Source organism: Anas platyrhynchos, chromosome 6 (genome assembly GCF_047663525.1).
Source record: "Anas platyrhynchos isolate ZD024472 breed Pekin duck chromosome 6, IASCAAS_PekinDuck_T2T, whole genome shotgun sequence".
In the NCBI taxonomy this organism is placed as follows: domain Eukaryota; kingdom Metazoa; phylum Chordata; class Aves; order Anseriformes; family Anatidae; genus Anas; species Anas platyrhynchos.
The window spans coordinates 10,394,194-10,411,596 of record NC_092592.1 but is presented as its reverse complement, the minus strand read 5'-3'; the positions used below and the strand labels follow the sequence as shown (position 1 = coordinate 10,411,596).

General features: G+C 38.8%; 2 protein-coding genes across 7 annotated transcripts in view; both read right to left on the bottom strand.

Moving 5' to 3' along the window:
• The window catches only part of RHOBTB1 (Rho related BTB domain containing 1), a 216,825-nt gene that overhangs the window by 7,378 nt on the left and 192,044 nt on the right, over window positions 1–17,403 (bottom strand). The gene's annotated exons all lie outside the window — the stretch shown is intronic.
• The window catches only part of ANK3 (ankyrin 3), a 355,138-nt gene that overhangs the window by 236,045 nt on the left and 101,690 nt on the right, over window positions 1–17,403 (bottom strand). For 3 of the 6 annotated variants that reach the window (XM_072040019.1, XM_072040024.1, XM_072040025.1), the window contains exon 1: window positions 14,888–14,921. The exons of the other annotated variants lie outside the window; for them this stretch is intronic. In XM_072040019.1, the coding sequence (XP_071896120.1) occupies window positions 14,888–14,906 (19 nt within the window). In that variant the 5' untranslated portion in view covers window positions 14,907–14,921. Of the gene's footprint in view, window positions 1–14,887; window positions 14,922–17,403 lie in introns of those variants that run through there. 6 annotated transcript variants of the gene reach the window in all.

Below are 17,403 nucleotides of genomic sequence, written 5' to 3'. Positions count from 1 at the left end.
ATGTGGATTTAAAAACCAAAGCACTTCACAGCTACGTGTTGACTATGAAAACTATAGCAAACTATGTCATTTCATTCTGCTGATGATGATCAAGATTAGTTGGTTGGAGTCTTATTAAATCAAGTTCTTAAGGGATAAGTCTTGTGTTTAGACAAACATTTTTAAAAACAGAAAGGGAAAAACAGGTTGTGTATGTACACAGCACCATTTCTCAGACAGTGGTCCCCAAAGTCTGAACTGTTTTAAAGTGGGCAGAGAAAAGCGACAAGGAAAGTACGTCCTTTAAAGGGAATCCTTGTACTTTCAGTGCCAAGGCAGGGTACGAATTAAAAACCTAATTCATCCTTCTGGTATAAGAATACTTACAAAGAAAGAATACAGATACACTGGATATAATTGGATATACTGGCTTAAGACAATAAATTATAGCAACAGCATCTATGTACCTGCTAAATCTGCAGATATACAGAGACATCCTGGCATACCACCTTCCTACCCAACTTGGTGCCCAGAGATTCCTTTGTTTAAAATGCAGTGGCATGTGCTGTGGAAATTAAGTGTAAGACAAAACAGAGTCAAATCCAATCAACCTTCTGACAGTACCCATTGGTCTTGCCAGCAGAATTTTCCAAGTCACATTTGACACTGCAGTATCCAGAAATAAATTAATGGAAGTATGGTAAAACACCTATGTTTGCAGTGGTAAAGGCAGATGGATTCAGCTTTGCCACTTGAATGAGCTTGAAGTTCCAGGTACCAGTAATGTAATAAGTGGTACAGAGACTTTTATCTCAGCAGCATGATGGGATACAGCACTGCTGCTGGACTCGATCAGTGAGCTGAACAGGGCAGAACAGAAGGCACCAGCAGCAACAATGAGATTTCAAGTCTACGTTTCTCTAAGCTGTTTATTTAATTATGACTTGGTTAAATCCACAGCAAGTCCATCACACTGGTGAAACCTTGCTGAGAATATAAGTTAGCAGAAAACGAACAAAATTAGAAAATTACTGTTGAACAGTCATGTTCAAAAGCTGTTCAGGAATAAGCATCTCAGCTGCTTCAAATTTATATTTTGTAATCACAAACTGGCAGAAGTGGGATCATTTCAAGTATTTTTTCATCAGCCTTTTCTGGTATAAACATAGTTCAGGAACAATTAGAAAACAATTTATATATTACACTCTTTGAAGTGGAAGATTCAAATATGATTAAACAAATTTTGGCTACGTACATTAACAAAAATTGCCTATATGCAATTTTTTTAAGTGAAACTACAGGCAACAAAACTTGAAAAGGCAGAAATTAACTACCCTGAATTAAAACTGAAGAAAATATATTTTCAGCAACTTCACTACAAGAAAATGTATCCTTCCTCTGCAGGAACAACAAAAGATTTTATTTGTGCCATTATTTCACAGAATGAAAAGTAATTTGCAGAGCTAGTTTTCACAGGCTACTTTTTCTAAAGAGAGTGAGGTCTACGAAGCCATTTTTATGAAGGCAGAAGAGACGCTGTTAGGATTGGGCACACAGAAACTAAGATCAATAACAGGAAGACGTTTTGAAATTGTTGTGCAGGAAGGGATGGTTCCACTCAAGTTGCAAGGAGAAGGAATATGAATTTAAATTATGATTCACTATTTTTACAGACTTTAAATGTTATACACCTTATTTACTCTTCTTGCTATATTCACTTGTATGCGTTTTAAAGAACACACTGGTGCTTATTTTACAGTTATTACATGTCAGTACATCTTTTTTGCATACCAGTAGCTCTTAGAGATAGTGGCATTTACTAAATAGATACATAAGAGAAACCACATAGCACTAACAGTGCATTTATTAACTTTAATTCATAGAAAATGCTACATACAGCATCACAGCCGACATGTCTTCAACAGTTACAGACCTGCAGTAGTTCTTTAATAATATTGTGGCTTATCACTACATTCAGAATGCACAAATGCTAAGGGTAGGGAACATTTAATCTAAGAGCTTCAGGCATTTTCATTATTAATGCTATTTTATATTGGTTTTGGTGCTACTATATTACTTGAGACACTGATAACAGCTAAGCATGTCAAGGATATCATTTTCCTGCAGAAAGAATCATTCACGGTAACATTCAAAGAATCGTGCACTCTTTTTTTGACTTTGATTGGGCTAGGCCCAGAAATCCTACTGCCAGTCACCTCTAACAAGCTGGCCAAGAAAATGAGAAATTCTGAGTGTTGAACATTGCAGACCCCGCAACTGTGTCAAACCACAACAGACTGTAGAGGTCTCTGGTATTAAACTGCCACTTAAAAAGCTCCAAAAGAAAAAAAAAAAAAAAAAAAAAGACACCATATTTCAGCAGCAGGGAAAAAGGAAGAGTACGATGGAGAGATGGAAAGATGCCACAATTATTTTTTAATTTGCCCAAAAATGAATTTCCTTCTCCTTTCCCCTTCTGAAGGAAAGGAAAAAAGATGGCTTTGTCCTCCTTTGTGCCTTCTATCCACAGTCTGAGGTGCACTGAGCTGCAGCAATAAACTAATCAATTGAAAATTAATCTGAAAAAGTATATATAGTTTCATCCTGACCAGCTCCTTAATCTAAGTCAAGGAACGATTGCACAAACAGTAACAGCATAAGGCAGGCAGGAATAAGTGGCTGAAAAGCAGCAGGAAGGTAAGGGCAGAACAGTTTTTTTCAGCTGTATCCAAATCAAGTTAAAATGGCTGTGAGACTCAGTGCCTTCAGCACATCTGAATGCACTGGAAGGAGGAAGGGTCTGCACCTGGGACAGCTGCAAGGAAGCAATGCACAATCACACTGAGCTCCAGGAGACCAATTATCTTCTACTGGGATGGAACAATCTCAGTTATGGACTTTTTCCCCCTCACTAAGTCTTCAAGTTTATCAGTGGCAATCCGTAAGAGTATCTCACAGTCCCACCTCCATAAGCAGCATGTCATTCACAAAACCTAGAGCAAAGGCATAATACTCCCTCGGCAGATGTCAAACAGTACCTCCTACAATATCCTACATACGAGCAGCTCCTCTACATTTTTAAGCCTATTACCAAGTAGGCTTCAACAGACAAAACACCCTAAAATTGTTTAACCATTAACCACATAACTTGGTTTATTCCATGACCTCCTTTGTAGCCAAAATATTATGTAAAACATGAGGGACCTCTCCCATCAGAGAGGAGTATTTTTCATTATTCAGGATGCCTTAACACCTTGTTAGCACAGGCAGTTTTCCTAAATACATATTCACTATAATGCAACCTGTTTTATTACAACTACAAGACTGGACTAGATAGACAGAATACAAACTCTCAGTATCATCCTGGGGAAGATGAAAATGGGATAGCTGGTGTTGAGGAATGCAAGAGAATATTCCAGTATGACAACTTCTATTCATAGAATTGAAGTCTTTGCCTTCTTTCCCTTCACCCAGCAAATTTTAACAAATTCCTACCCCATTCTAGTACTGTAAGTGAAATGATGGCAACTCTTTCCCCATTTTATTTGCAGAAGCTCTTTAACAGAGCACAGGTCCACACAGTTTTCCAGCCCACCAAATCATTTTAGAAGAGGAAAAACAGATTTGCCAGCACCTGACAATCATCCTTCCCAGCTCAATCACTGCAGAAAGAAAAGCCTGTACATTATAAGCAGGAGCTCAGAAACCCCAGATAAAAAGAACCAGTAAAGAGCAAACAGAAGGCATAAGGGTCAGAAAGCACGTGATATGTACTTGTGAAAACAACATTGATGTACAGCACTGGGCATCTGGGAAATAAACCCTCGCAAAGAAAAGGAACAAGAGGAAAAATGAAGGATTACATTCAGACGGGAGTACAAGAGAAGCCTGAGGCTGCTGCAAAACATAGATCAGGGCGGGGCTTACCTAAAGCACTGCGAGGAAGAAAAGATGAAACTGTTTGAAGCAGAAAGCAAAAACAAAACCAAAAAACACAAAACCCAAGTCTACTAAAAATGAAATTTTTAGGGCAAACAAGAAAAAGGAGTAAAATGAGCAAGTGATATGGCTTTTCCAAAGCAGAAGATAAGTTGGGATCATAGGAAGGTAGGTGAGACAAGTGGTCAGTGTTTAAGCATAAGACAAGAAATAGTTCAGCATGCAGTTAACGTTGCTTCCTTTAGGCATATCATCTTTTCTCACTGAGTACTTCACATCTTCCAAGATGCTAGATATTAATCTCCCCATTTATATCCTGTTGTGTCCTCCATTAGGAAACTATCTATTATAGTATCTCTCTAGTCATATTTAATTCAGTTTGCCAAATTAATCACAAAAAGCATAATCTTCTTACATATTTAATATTCCATTATATGATCTTAAAGTATCAATCATCATTACACATACAAAAATAAAAAGTTAAATTCTAAAAATGAGAACCTGAACCTTTACCTCCAACTTGATGAGATCTGTTCTGTCATGGCTTTCTATCTTACAAAACATGCATTTTGGTTTTCTTTAAGATCAAATGTGGATCTTGTGAATAGAACACTGCTACATGCTAGTGTTCTGGGTATGTTGTTTTTTAATTAAATTATTCTCCACTTCCTCTAATTTCTTATCACCAGACATTCTATGGGTTTCTGATGACCATATCCAGCACAGCAAGCTTTTCACTGAATTAGAGTATTTCACCACGTTTCCCCATATTTCACCTGTGACTTTGGTACCCAGAGACTTGTAGCAAGTAATCTTAGTAAGCATGACTTTCTGAAGTTGTCTGTAATTAACTACATTTTATCTGTTCAACATGTATGTTTTCCTTCTGGACCACATTCAGAAATAATAATGTCATCCAAACAGTGTCTCTAAGCTGTAGTTCGGAAATAGATTCCTAAGGATGATCGACTTGAGGTACATTTCTTGTGTTTGGCAATCACACCTTCAGTTGCCAGAGGCAACGTTTGATTTCTTTATTCACATAAGCTTTCCCTGCAGCATTGCTCACAAGAAGTTCAAGGGAGTGAACTGGTTTTAATGTCCTTTCTCTGAATTTTTAAGCTTTCCTGAAGAGGATCATTAAATAGTATTAATAGTTAATCAATTTAACCATTTGATTGGCTGCAATAAGCTAACATTGCAACATAGCCAAATTCCCATTCACAAGCAAGCTCCTTGTAAGAGAACTGGAGTTCATTATCTGAAAGAGCCTGGCTGCCCATTTGCTTGTCCGCCCAATTTATGGCAGTCACAGTGTCACTGTCTGACAATGTTTCCCAGAAGTCCCAGTGAGTCATAGCCCTTCTATAGGGATGGTCAGGAACAACTCCCAGGCAAGCGTTTGGCTACCTCTGTATTCAAGGGCATAAGCAACGGCTTCCGACATCAGTTATTTTCTCCTCTCATTTGACAGCAACACGATTTTCGTGCACAGTCTGTTCAAATGCTCCGCTATCGGTAGTGACACTGCTCCCAGCCACCTCTTCAGAAGAATGATGCCATCCCATATTTTTAATTTGCCTGGTTTTGCTTGCAATTCTGCTTTTGCTTGCCCACTGCTGAGAAAGACTTGGTAGCCTAGCACAGTCACTGTCCTACCACATATTTGGCATTCAATTTCCTGTTTGCTTGCATGTCACTGACTTGTCATTGCATCTGATGCTAATCTGAGCTTAACAAATCATTTACTTTTGCAGTTTACATTTGAAGTGCTTTCATGTCACATACATGCTATCTCATCCTTGTGAGTCACCACTTGCCTCCTGAAAATAAGGCACTCCTCAGCATAATGACTTCTACTACAATTACTCTACTCTTCTATTCTGTGGGCTATCTTCAGCTTTTATGTTTTTCTCCACTGGGTCAAGGTTCTAACCTCTACACATTCTTGGTATCTGTTTTGCTCCATTCTTGTTTTTTCATTAAAACAAATTAAAAAAGGCAGGCAGCAGCATTTGCATTCTCACCCTGCAGTATCCTGTGAAATTCCTGTCTGTCACACTTTGTGCTTGCTGTACCCCTTGTGTTTGGGTATTGGTTAAATCATTAGTTTTAACCCAGTCAATCTTTCTCAGCAGCTTCAGCAGATTTTTTGTTTGCATTCTCAGTCTCATTTCTCCATTTTTCATCATCACAGTTTTCCATGAATTGGCTTAACTTTCATGAAGACATGACTGCCTTAAACAGTTATTCTGTCCAAAGAAGGCAATGTAATGATCTATTTCTCAGTTGTGGATTATAGCAGTTGAGGAAACTCTACCTCTTCTTTTGTACACATTTATCTAGAAGTATGTTATTTTGTCACAATTCTTTTAACACAAGACTATTTGAAAATAATCTCATGTAACACTAGGACATTTGCAGAAGTCTTCCTGAATTTTGTAAAGCTTTTCCCAGCCTACTGCTCATGAATCATGCACCAACTTTAACCCATCTCAACTAGCAACTGTTCTTATTTCTTCTCCTCCTCCCAATCCCCCAGAATTTCAAAGTTCTCCTTGTGGTTTGTATTGTTCACTCAGCTACTGTGGACTGACATCCAGCATGCTGCCAGCATTAAATTCATTGGTGTGATTCACAAAACTATTCTTTTTAATTTTGCAAACCTTCAGGAGTCATATCACATCTAAAAAGAACATTTTCTGTTCTCCAGCAAGAGTTTGTTGCAAGGAAGGTAAAAACACTGATGTACCATTCTGTGTTTGATATAATGTCTGGAAAAAAATATCTATCTTCTAGCATTACAAAATGCCTTACAGGGGCAAGAAATGTAGAAGTAAATACACATTCAGGTATTTTCAAATCATAGCAAAAGCAACGTTACCAGAAATTTGATTACTTGCACCCATAATCCCAATGATCACGTTGCAAACATTTCCCACTGGTACACCAATCAGTTGTAAAGGTTTAAAATCACACACTGCAATTTTAGCAAGTTTCTCCACATGACAACTACCTGTATCAGTAGGTACAATGTTACTGATGTGCCACAAAGCTAGTGAACACTGCTCAGAATGGTGTCTGGCAACAAGGAAGAGAGAATTAAGGATCCACCAGGCTACTTCACTGCCCATGTGAGGAAAAGTGTTTTTGATTCACAGCCACCATTCTTGGGAGTATAACTCATGCACTTGTTGAGATAAGCATAAATGTATTCTTAGCTTCATGCATAAGTTATCAGCTTCTCTACAAACCCTTCTAACATTACAGAGATTTCAGTGGTTAGGAATTCATGGCTCAACTCTGCTCCTATCAAAGCTCATGATGAAGCTGGAAATCTGAATGAAAACAGAACCAAGCAGGGAAGCATATTAATATAAAATGTAGACAAAATTTCAGGGAGTAAGTATTTGATAATCAAGAATGTAGCACTGTACCATCCACACATTTAAACTACTATGCTTTATATTCAAGTTTGTGTTGCCTTTTGAATCCCCCCAATTACACTTGGTCCTGACTCAAATAAAAGAATCTAGCGTACACATATTTTAACACAAAAGGATATGGTACAAATCTCGTCTAACAGTACTTATGGAAACACAGCACCATTTTCCCCTCTACAGCACTAATGGAGACATGAAGATGTAAATCTGAACCTATTTTTAAAGAAGCAAATGGGCCACGCTGATAACCGCATTCACTGACTATAATCCTTATCACGCAAATACACATGGTGCAATCTGAGACAAGACCATCTCCTGCACTTGTATTTCATTTCATGTTGGGGAAAAAAATCATCACACGGTAGCCATGGTTACCCACAGAAGATAAGAGCAGCATTTTTCATCCAACAATGTCAGAAATGTGCATAAATTCAGGATCTGCACTTGATGTTTTTTCAGGCCTCCCCATCTGCACATTTATTTTCTGCTGTCTGTGTATCTCCTTTGACATACTAGGATTCTAGATATTTCAAGAAGGAGCTCTTTTTACTGTTTAATCTAAAAAGCAGTTTTCAGTTATCCCTAAAGGACAAATTAATTGCAAATCTTTTGTGAAAAGCAGAATCTAAAGCTTACAAAAAAGCTCATGCTCATAGTAAGACTGCTCTGTTTAACATTTGACACATATTTACCAGCAAGTGACTGTGTACAAACTGGTACAAAATTGTTTTCTTCTGTCTTCACATTACAAAAAACAATGCTAAGAGAAACCATTAACTTAATTCTTTAAAATAAAAAGCTATTTTATTTCACCCTTCTTACTTAGTGAAACTCCTCCATGTTGTTTCATGACTTACCGCATAATTCAGGTAAAATGGAAACAAAACTGTGAAAGACTAAAACCAGATTAGTCTACCATTTAATTCTGCAAAGACAAAACTCGAAGTGTCAAGTCAAGTGCAGGGCCACCTTAATTGCAACTGCAGATCTGGAACTTTTCAGATCATACACCATTTGCCGAAATGACGGATTTTCTCTAGAGTGCTCTTCCCTTCAAAAATCCCAATTCACCAAAAGCAAAGAAATCTTCCAGAAGTAGGTAAGCTGCAATTCTCACTCTAAGAGACAGAGAAGTTAAGACTCCGTCTAAACATTTCAAAAACTCATCTGCTAGGTGAGCTGCTAGCAGCCCACCCCAACCAACTCCCCAGTAAAATAACGAGAAATTATTACTTACAAATTTAGTTTCCAGTGCTTCTGTGGATCTCATATGAAAACAGCATTCAAAAATCTGGCAGCCTAGTTCTTACTTGGCCATCTGAAAGATAGCGGCAGTCCTACCTCCATGCACATCAACACACCAGAGCTGACAGATCCAGCGCTGCCCATGGCAGTAGACACCATCCACACTCCCCCTTGACATCAGTGGCTTACTGATAGGTGAGAGAGGGTGTGAAAGCAAGCACTATTTGCTGCTGCAGTCCAACAGCAGTGAACCCCACAACAGCCTTGTTCATCTCAGTCAGCAGCTGAAACCTGGGAGCCATTTATATTCACACATATTTGTGCACTTTGTTCAAATGTTGCATTTTTAAATCCTTCTTTAGGACGATATTCTTTCTCCTCCACCAAGATACAAAAATATCATGCAAAACACATCATTGTCCCAATGTACGCCACTCTTCAGAGGGCCTACATGAAGAGTTGACTCCCTTGGCCACTGGACGGAGAATCTCAGAAGTCCCCATTTCTGGGTCTTCGTACATCTATGTGATAGCACCGGTGAATATGGCCTCCTCTGCGCATGTTTGAGGATCCATGGTGACAACAAATGGAATGTATTTAGCAGTGGAGCACCACCCTTGCAGCTATTTGAAAGACATGGTAATTTAAATCCAAACAATACATCTTCAAAGAGATCCTTATCACATAAGCAATATCCCACGCCTAGATTAGCCAGCAGCAGCGGAGAACCAAAGCAAGCCCCCAGCTGAATGAAGAATTATTGGGAGTGAAAAAAACAACTGAATTTTATACCTTATCTGAACTTTACTGAGCAATTATTAATGCTGAGTGGGATTGAGAGAAAAACAAACAAATGAAAGCTGGCTCTGTGAGATGCACGCAGATAAACTAGCACATGAGCTGGACAAGGAAGGCATGGCGCAATAAAGCAAGCTTACAGTCAGTATCATTCGCCAGGGAAAATGAGAGACAGTCCAGCTGCACACGTGTGCAGCAGAATGAACTGATGAGATGCATTACACACCTCTGGGAACTCAGCATGCAAGAGGGACTCCAAGGAGATCCTACTGCCAGGCCTCCATAGTAGAGGGAGAGAAAGATATCAGTCTTACTTGTACCAGCCTGAAGAAATAAGCTCTGGGTGTTTCAGAAGCCAAAAACTGAAATGCTGGCTTAGGAATAGAGTCAGGTAGGATTCCACCTCAGAATTTTCTCTTTGGTAAAGCAAAGATGGCTCCATTACAGATCTGGCCCCGAGATGGCATGCTAAAGAAATTTTATTTTAGAGATCCATTTGAGAGGCTCTCTGTTTTAAAAGGCTCTGAATTCTTCCTACACTGTTAATGCAAAGATACCTTGTTTTACTTTAGACTTACTGAAGAAAAACCATTAGTTCAGTCAAAATAATGAACAGTACAATAGAAAAATTTCTATGTTTTAAATATGCTGAAAAGCATGTGTTTTAGAGATACCTAGTTATGCTTTAAATTGGAGCAATAATTGCCAGAAGAGAAATCCCTTCAGCCTATTACAATTCCTGCACAACACTCATTCTCCACCTCAACAGTTCTGAGAGCGAGGCTCCACTAGCCTAGCCTCTTGGACTCTTCTTTTAACTGAAGAGATCTAAGTGATAGTCAAAGCTTCTTAAAAATAATTTTATATATATACACATATATGTGTGTATATATATGTGTATATACATATATATGTATATATATATTTATATATATACACACACACATATATATATTTATATACACACACACACATACTCAATCTAAGTTTAAACTAAGACCAATCTACTTTGATATGTTGCAATTATGAAGATGCAGATGAATATATCACGGATAAGCTTGAGAGTCAGCATACGTACTTCAATTGTGCTATTTGTATCTTTCACCAAAAAGAAACCTTCAGGATAGGAAACAATTTACACAGTAACTGCTACATAAAATGTCATGATGTTACAGATCACCTCAGAAAGTGGAACACAACATTCACAATCATTTTTCAGACACTAACAACTGCCTTAGTGTCTCTACTCATACCCCAGATTAGGCAGCATGTATTTTAGATGTCTGCCAAGAAATCCTGGATACCTAAGGATGTTAGATATTTATAATTAAACTTACCTTGTGAGATTATTTTCTTTTCAATTATACCTTTTTTTTTTCCCCCTAAAATATCCATATAGATTAATATTCCAGCTATTTCAGATTTAAAATAAATATTTGCAAGGAATAATTATGACAAGACAAATTAAAGCTTAAATTGAGCTTTCTATTTTTGAAGTACTACACTCTACAAATACTCATCAAAGGATTAGTTTTTCTTCACTTGGAACTCTTGCCTGCAGTAATTTCTAGGTACACACATTAGCTATATTTCTAAAAGCGCTACCAGTCTAACAACAGAATTGCATTCCAGTGTGTTTCATCACTGCCTGTACAGTTAAATGAAAACTAAATGCCTAGTGTACAGTAAGGATAAACTGAGAGATGGCCCAAGTAACACAACCCTCATTTTTGTTCTGGTATTGATCAAGGGAGGACACAGCTGTGAGAGACAGCCTGCAGCTGGCAATTACATCCTACGCAAGAGCGGAAAAGGAAGGTGAACAGCATTGAAAAGATGTTTACTCTACGCATGCGGACACTAAAACAAAAAAACACAAGCCAAAACCAAACCCAAATCATAGAAGCCTTGATGAGTCATCATAACCAATCTCTCTCAACTACTCAGAACACAAGCAAGCAACAGAATACTTCTCATCTTCAAAACGCGTATGGGGAAGAGAATGGCTTCTTAGCTGGGTGATTATCTATTTACTATCTTTATTGATGATCTGGACGAGGGCACTGAGTGCACCCTCAGTAAGTTTGCAGATGACACCAAGCTAGGTGCGTGCGTCGATCTGCTCGAGGGTAGGAAGGATCTGCAGGAGGATCTGGATAGGCTGCACCGATGGGCTGAGGTCAACTGCATGAAGTTTAACAAGGCCAAGTGCCGGGTCCTGCACCTGGGATGCAACAACCCCAAGCAGAGCTACAGGCTGGGAGAGGAGTGGTTGGAAAGCTGCCAGGCAGAGAAGGACCTGGGAGTATTGGTGGATAGTCGGCTGAATATGAGCCAGCAGTGTGCTCAGGTAGCCAAGAAGGCCAACAGCATCCTGGCTTGTATCAGAAACAGCGTGACCAGCAGGGCTAGGGAGGTGATCGTCCCCCTGTACTCGGCTCTGGTGAGGCCACACCTCGAGTACTGTGTTCAGTTTTGGGCCCCTCGCTACAAGAAGGACATCGAGGTGCTTGAGCGGGTCCAGAGAAGGGCGACGAAGCTGGTGAGGGGCCTGGAGAACAAGTCCTACGAGGAGCGGCTGAGGGAGCTGGGCTTGTTCAGCCTGGAGAAAAGGAGGCTCAGGGGTGACCTTATCGCTCTCTACAGGTACCTCAAAGGAGGCTGTAGAGAGGTGGGGGTTGGTCTGTTCTCCCACGTGCCTGGTGACAGGACGAGGGGGAATGGGCTTAAGTTGCGCCAGGGGAGGTTTAGGTTGGATCTTAGGAAGAACTTCTTTACAGAAAGGGTTGTTAGACTTTGGAACAGGCTGCCCAGGGAAGTGGTGGAGTCACCATCCCTGGAAGTCTTTAAAAGTCGTTTAGATGTAGAGCTTAGGGATATGGTTTAATGGGGACTGTTAGCGTTAGGTCAGAGGTTGGACTCGATGATCTTGAGGTCTCTTCCAACCTAGAAATTCTGTAATTCTGTGTTTAATGAAATATTAAATGACTGTATAACTGGCATGACAAAACATTTGTTTTCCCACAAATGCTGGAAAGGACAGAGCAGTCGTTATGGACTGCTCCTTCCAAATACTTGGCAGAGCGAGTTCTCTATGTAGAAAAGCATGACCTCCTGGGAGACAGGATAGCCAAGGACAGAACATGAAGGTCCTGGACATGAAGCCTCATTTTAAAGTTCTGAGCAAAACAGTTAACTAGAAAGTGGGACTCCTCTGTAAAGAGCAAAGGGATATTAGCTCAGCAGGAGCAAGAATTCAACAGCTGGCACCATTTCTTTGGAGACATTTACTCAAAATTTTACTTTTGTGCAAGATTAATCAAGTTCTCTATGGAATATGAAGACAGAAGAATTTGTTGATAACTTATGCCAAAAATTGAGAGGACTCCTGAGTGACAAGAAACTTGGGACTTAGGGAATCCTAATGACATGCTATTAAAACGCAAGGCAACTAAAATTATGTAGCTTAGTAGAAGCAAATCAAGTTACTGTGTACAATGGTGGCTAATGAGCTGCACTATAATCTGACAGGAAATAGATATGGGGCTAAATTTTCAAGATACCTGTTCCCACTCAGGTATCTAAATGAAGAGGCCAAATCTTCAAGCTTATTTGTCATTTGGTGATAGGGTTCTTACTCTTAAAATAGAAATATTTGCTAAATGCCTTCCAATGGCAGCTCAAATGGGAGTTGAAGATTTTGTTTTTGAACTTTTTCTTACTGAGCTCTCTACTGCACAGGAATACCTATTCCAGAGGAAAAAATATGATGCAAGGTTTAATTCTGAGAAAAGTAGTATAGAAGTTACATTTTATACATCAGTATTTCAACAGTACACACGTACACAGCATTTCCTATCACAAAGCTCCTAAATTGCTTTGCATGTCTTCAGTTAATTAAGCCTAACAACCTCCTATAAAGGAAATAAATGTTATGCCTAGTTTACAGACAGCTACACTGAAACCACTATGCTAAGAAATCTTTACTTCAAGATTTCTTGAAGTAAACTCATAGATGAGGATTAGAGCAAGAACTCATAGATGAGGATTAGAGCAAACCATTCACCCTATTTTCTGGCTATTTTCCTCTTGTGCTTGTTGTCACTAAGTTGTGTGCTCTGGTTAGAGCCTCACTGAAATCAAAGTCTTTCAGAAGAGATGCTGAAAACAATCCAAGTTTCAGACATCTCATATAACAGATGTGCACTCTGCATCCTTTGGCACCCTTTGCTGATTCGAAGAAATGTGATTCTGACGGGTTTCTGTTCCTCCAGGGGTCTCAAACACAGGCAAGAAATACCAGAAGCGAGCAGCTGTGACATCTGTGTCAAGACTCTTTGCTGACACTAGAGGAAGACATTTATTGTCCTGATCTTTACAATGCTGTACTAAGTCCGTACTGGAAACAATGCGTAACACAGAAGAGAAGCATCTTACTGGGGTGTCAGTAGTCCAGAGCTCTAAGCTGTCTAAGCACCTCTCTGTATGATGCCAGAGGGATAACATAAATGATTTGCAGTTCACGAAAGCTGACTAATGGCATTTATTAATGTAATGATGGCGTTAAGCTACCGAAATCTGACAATGGATATCTGAAGTGAAACAATGATGGAATAAATACTATTATTCTTTCAGGTATAATTCTTTTTCTAAGGGATGAGTCAAATGATTGAGTCTTTTTTATTAGTGAACAAAAGCTCTTTGACTCCCATTAGAATCCTGTTCCTGTTTCATCCAAATCCACACACACACTCTGAGGCAGGATCTCAGCAGCTGCCAAGGGTTTCAGCACAACACACCGCAGAGTAAAGTTTTTAAGTAAATCTGATAACAATATTGATATATAAGATCATGATCCTGTATTCCCTTTAGTTTTGTACTATATAGAGCTTTAGGTACAAGTCTTGACTACTACAACAGTTTGAAGACATTGCTTAACATCTTCTCTAAACATCAGCAGAAACGGTACAATAAAATAATTGTTCTTTTACTTGATAATTAGTGCCACTTTATATAAACTCCTAATGAACTCAGGACATCAACCTCATGTTTGTGGTGTCTCAGTATTTTCGGGTTTTATTGCTTTTTCTTTGTACTCCTTCCCACCAATAGGCACATGTTCCTACTAAGTTATTAGAAATACACACTTACCTGTGTGAAGGAAGAGCACTAACATACAGATATTTAATTCTGTCAACTAAATTCAATTTGTATACATCCTTTCTCACAAACACCACATATGCACTCTGGATACTTAGCTGGCCTAACCATTAAAAGTTCTGCACAAATACTCATCACCCATAGATATTTTATTGAACGTAAAGTAGATCACTTACCTGCTACGAAACACTTAAAAACAACACCACAGCCTGAAAACAAAACTTCAGTGAACTTTATCACAACAGATTCAATACTAATGTAAAACTGCCCATCAAAAATATAATCATATTTTTTTAAATCAGTGTTTTCAAGACAGCGGTTACCTGCAGGTGTTTCACACATACATTGAAAATACCAGGTGCTTCAGCTGTGACTCACTTCTATACATCAGGGCTTACTGCTTGTCAAGCTTTGTTTGTCAAAATCTGCAAATACAATTGCCACAGTAAAAACAAAATATTAAGCAGGAATGAGTCATGATAATGTCAGAATGACCTCAGTTTTTCTACTCTACACAGATCACATGATGTGTTTTTTTTGTTTGTTTTACCATGTAAAATAATTTGTTTGATTTGTTTGTTCAGGAAAGCAAAGTCACCCTCAATGGGAATAACTCGATTTGTAAAAATCCAGACACTTTATTCACAACACATCAATATTTGAAAGCCCTAAATAATGATGAATCAAACATGCTTAAAGCCATACCCCTATCAGGTTTGTGATCCTGTCTGTCTTATCAGGGTAATCATGCTGTGTTGGTACTTTAAATAGGGCACAGAAGAACACCTGGATTCTAAAAAAACATAACAAGTTAGTGCTAAACCAATCATTCAGTGTGATGTTAGCATAAATACACAGCAGCAGTTGTAAATGAAATACAAGACAAGGTCTTGACCGTTTGTGGTCATCACAGTTTCCGCGATATTTAAACTCCATTTTCAGTAACACAGATGAATTTCAAGTTTTGGAAGTTCTCCTGATTAATATAAACATAAACAGTGTGGTTTCACAAAGTATGTTACGCTCTTCATCCCATCTTGTTTGAGTTAATGTGTTCAGTCTTACACCCAATAAGAACTATTGTTACATTTTTGTCCTGAATTAAATTACTACTATATATAGTTTGCAATCAGGATGTACAGCTCCTAGTCAAAGGACAGTACAAGTAGAAGTTATTGTAATGATCCCATTTTCTGACCAAGTAGCACGGAAAACAGCATGATGATGATTTAGCGATTTTCTTCTTGCCTCCATTCATCACAGAAGAATCATTCTATAATTGCATTATTCAATTTTATAGCTCACTGCTGACATTTTCCTAGAAATTTTCCTTTTTCTACTGGATGTGTACTAATAAAATTTTTTAAAAAGCTTTGAACATCACAGTAGTAATCAGCTACAGGACAGTTAGCAGACTTTGTGACTTGGAAATACAGCATAGCAACTGCATACAAAATGTGTCACAGAAGTCTTATAAGAAGCTTGGAAAAATGTAACAGTCAATTTTAAATATCTCAGGTCTAACACACATGAGGTGAAAAGACAGAGAAAGATGAAAGGTTGCTGAAGTTTTTGCAAGTAAGAGACTCACCTTGAAGAAGATAAAACCAAGTGTCAGTGGCTAAGAACTAGAGTCACGCAGTTGTTCGAGCTGACACTGACATTTGACTTCAACGTTCATGAATTGCTAAAATTGATTGACAGTGGTGGGAAATGTACAGCGAAAGCAAGAAGTTTTAAACCAGACCTAAGCAAAACACAAGCCAAACACATACACAGAAACATCTGCTTTCACATAAAACTGAAGAAAAGGGACAAGTTAGAACATTTTAAAATGCCCTAACTTAAATAAAGAATGCTCTTCATCCTATCTATCGACTCCAGCAAACCGTGAGGAAGAGTAAACTCAACCCCATTTTAATGTATAGTCTTAAATGTCTGCTCCTAATTGGATATATCTGGAGTTATAAATATAAACAGTTTTCTACTAAAGGGAAGTAAGCGTTGAAATGCTGTTTTGCACCCTCAATTAAATAAGCCCTTCACATGTTTTAACAAATATTGATCTGTTCGTTCTTTTCCAGCAATGATTTGTTGTTTTTTTTGTCTGCCATAATTAAGGTGTTTTCTCTAAGCCAACAGCTGCAGGAATTACATGGAGTTACATTCTAATGGCTAAATAAAGGATACTGTCTCTGATCTGCTAGCAAATTTTAACAGTGGATCATCCTGGCCCAATTACCCTGCCCTGTTAGACTGCTTTACCCTGAGATGCAGACGAGAATAACCTGAAGTTGAGCTGCACGAAGTAATGTGTATTCTCACCCTTAGCAACGAAGTGCTAGCAGTAAGTAGAAACATAGAAAGCTTTATGTATTTCACATGTCCCTTAACGTCAGGAAGGGAATGTCCCGCTCTACCCTAATGGCAGAACTTACAACAAGCAACGACAAGGCTCTCTGCAGTTTTACCTCTGCAGTTCCAAAGCAAATGAGCCTGTCCATCTTCCCTTCTGCCAGCCAGCAGGGTAACCATACTCAGCAGACTCAACATAGGTGAGAAAGGGAGGCAACAGAATAGCTAATTGTGTCCGGTGCAACACTGAATTCAGAGAACCTTAGAAAAGGATATTGGGTCAGTACTTACTGGCACAGAAACAGCCCTGGGGGTTTCTTACTGGGTGTGCAAACTCAAGAGCTGCTGTATGTTGCAAAGTTTGGTTTACGTGGGAACATTTCACCTGCAGATACATTTTCAACCAAACCATAAGCAAGAGGCAAGAATCAGGCCTTGTGCGGCTGAATAGGCTTAAAGCACGTTTTCATGTGCACACAATATT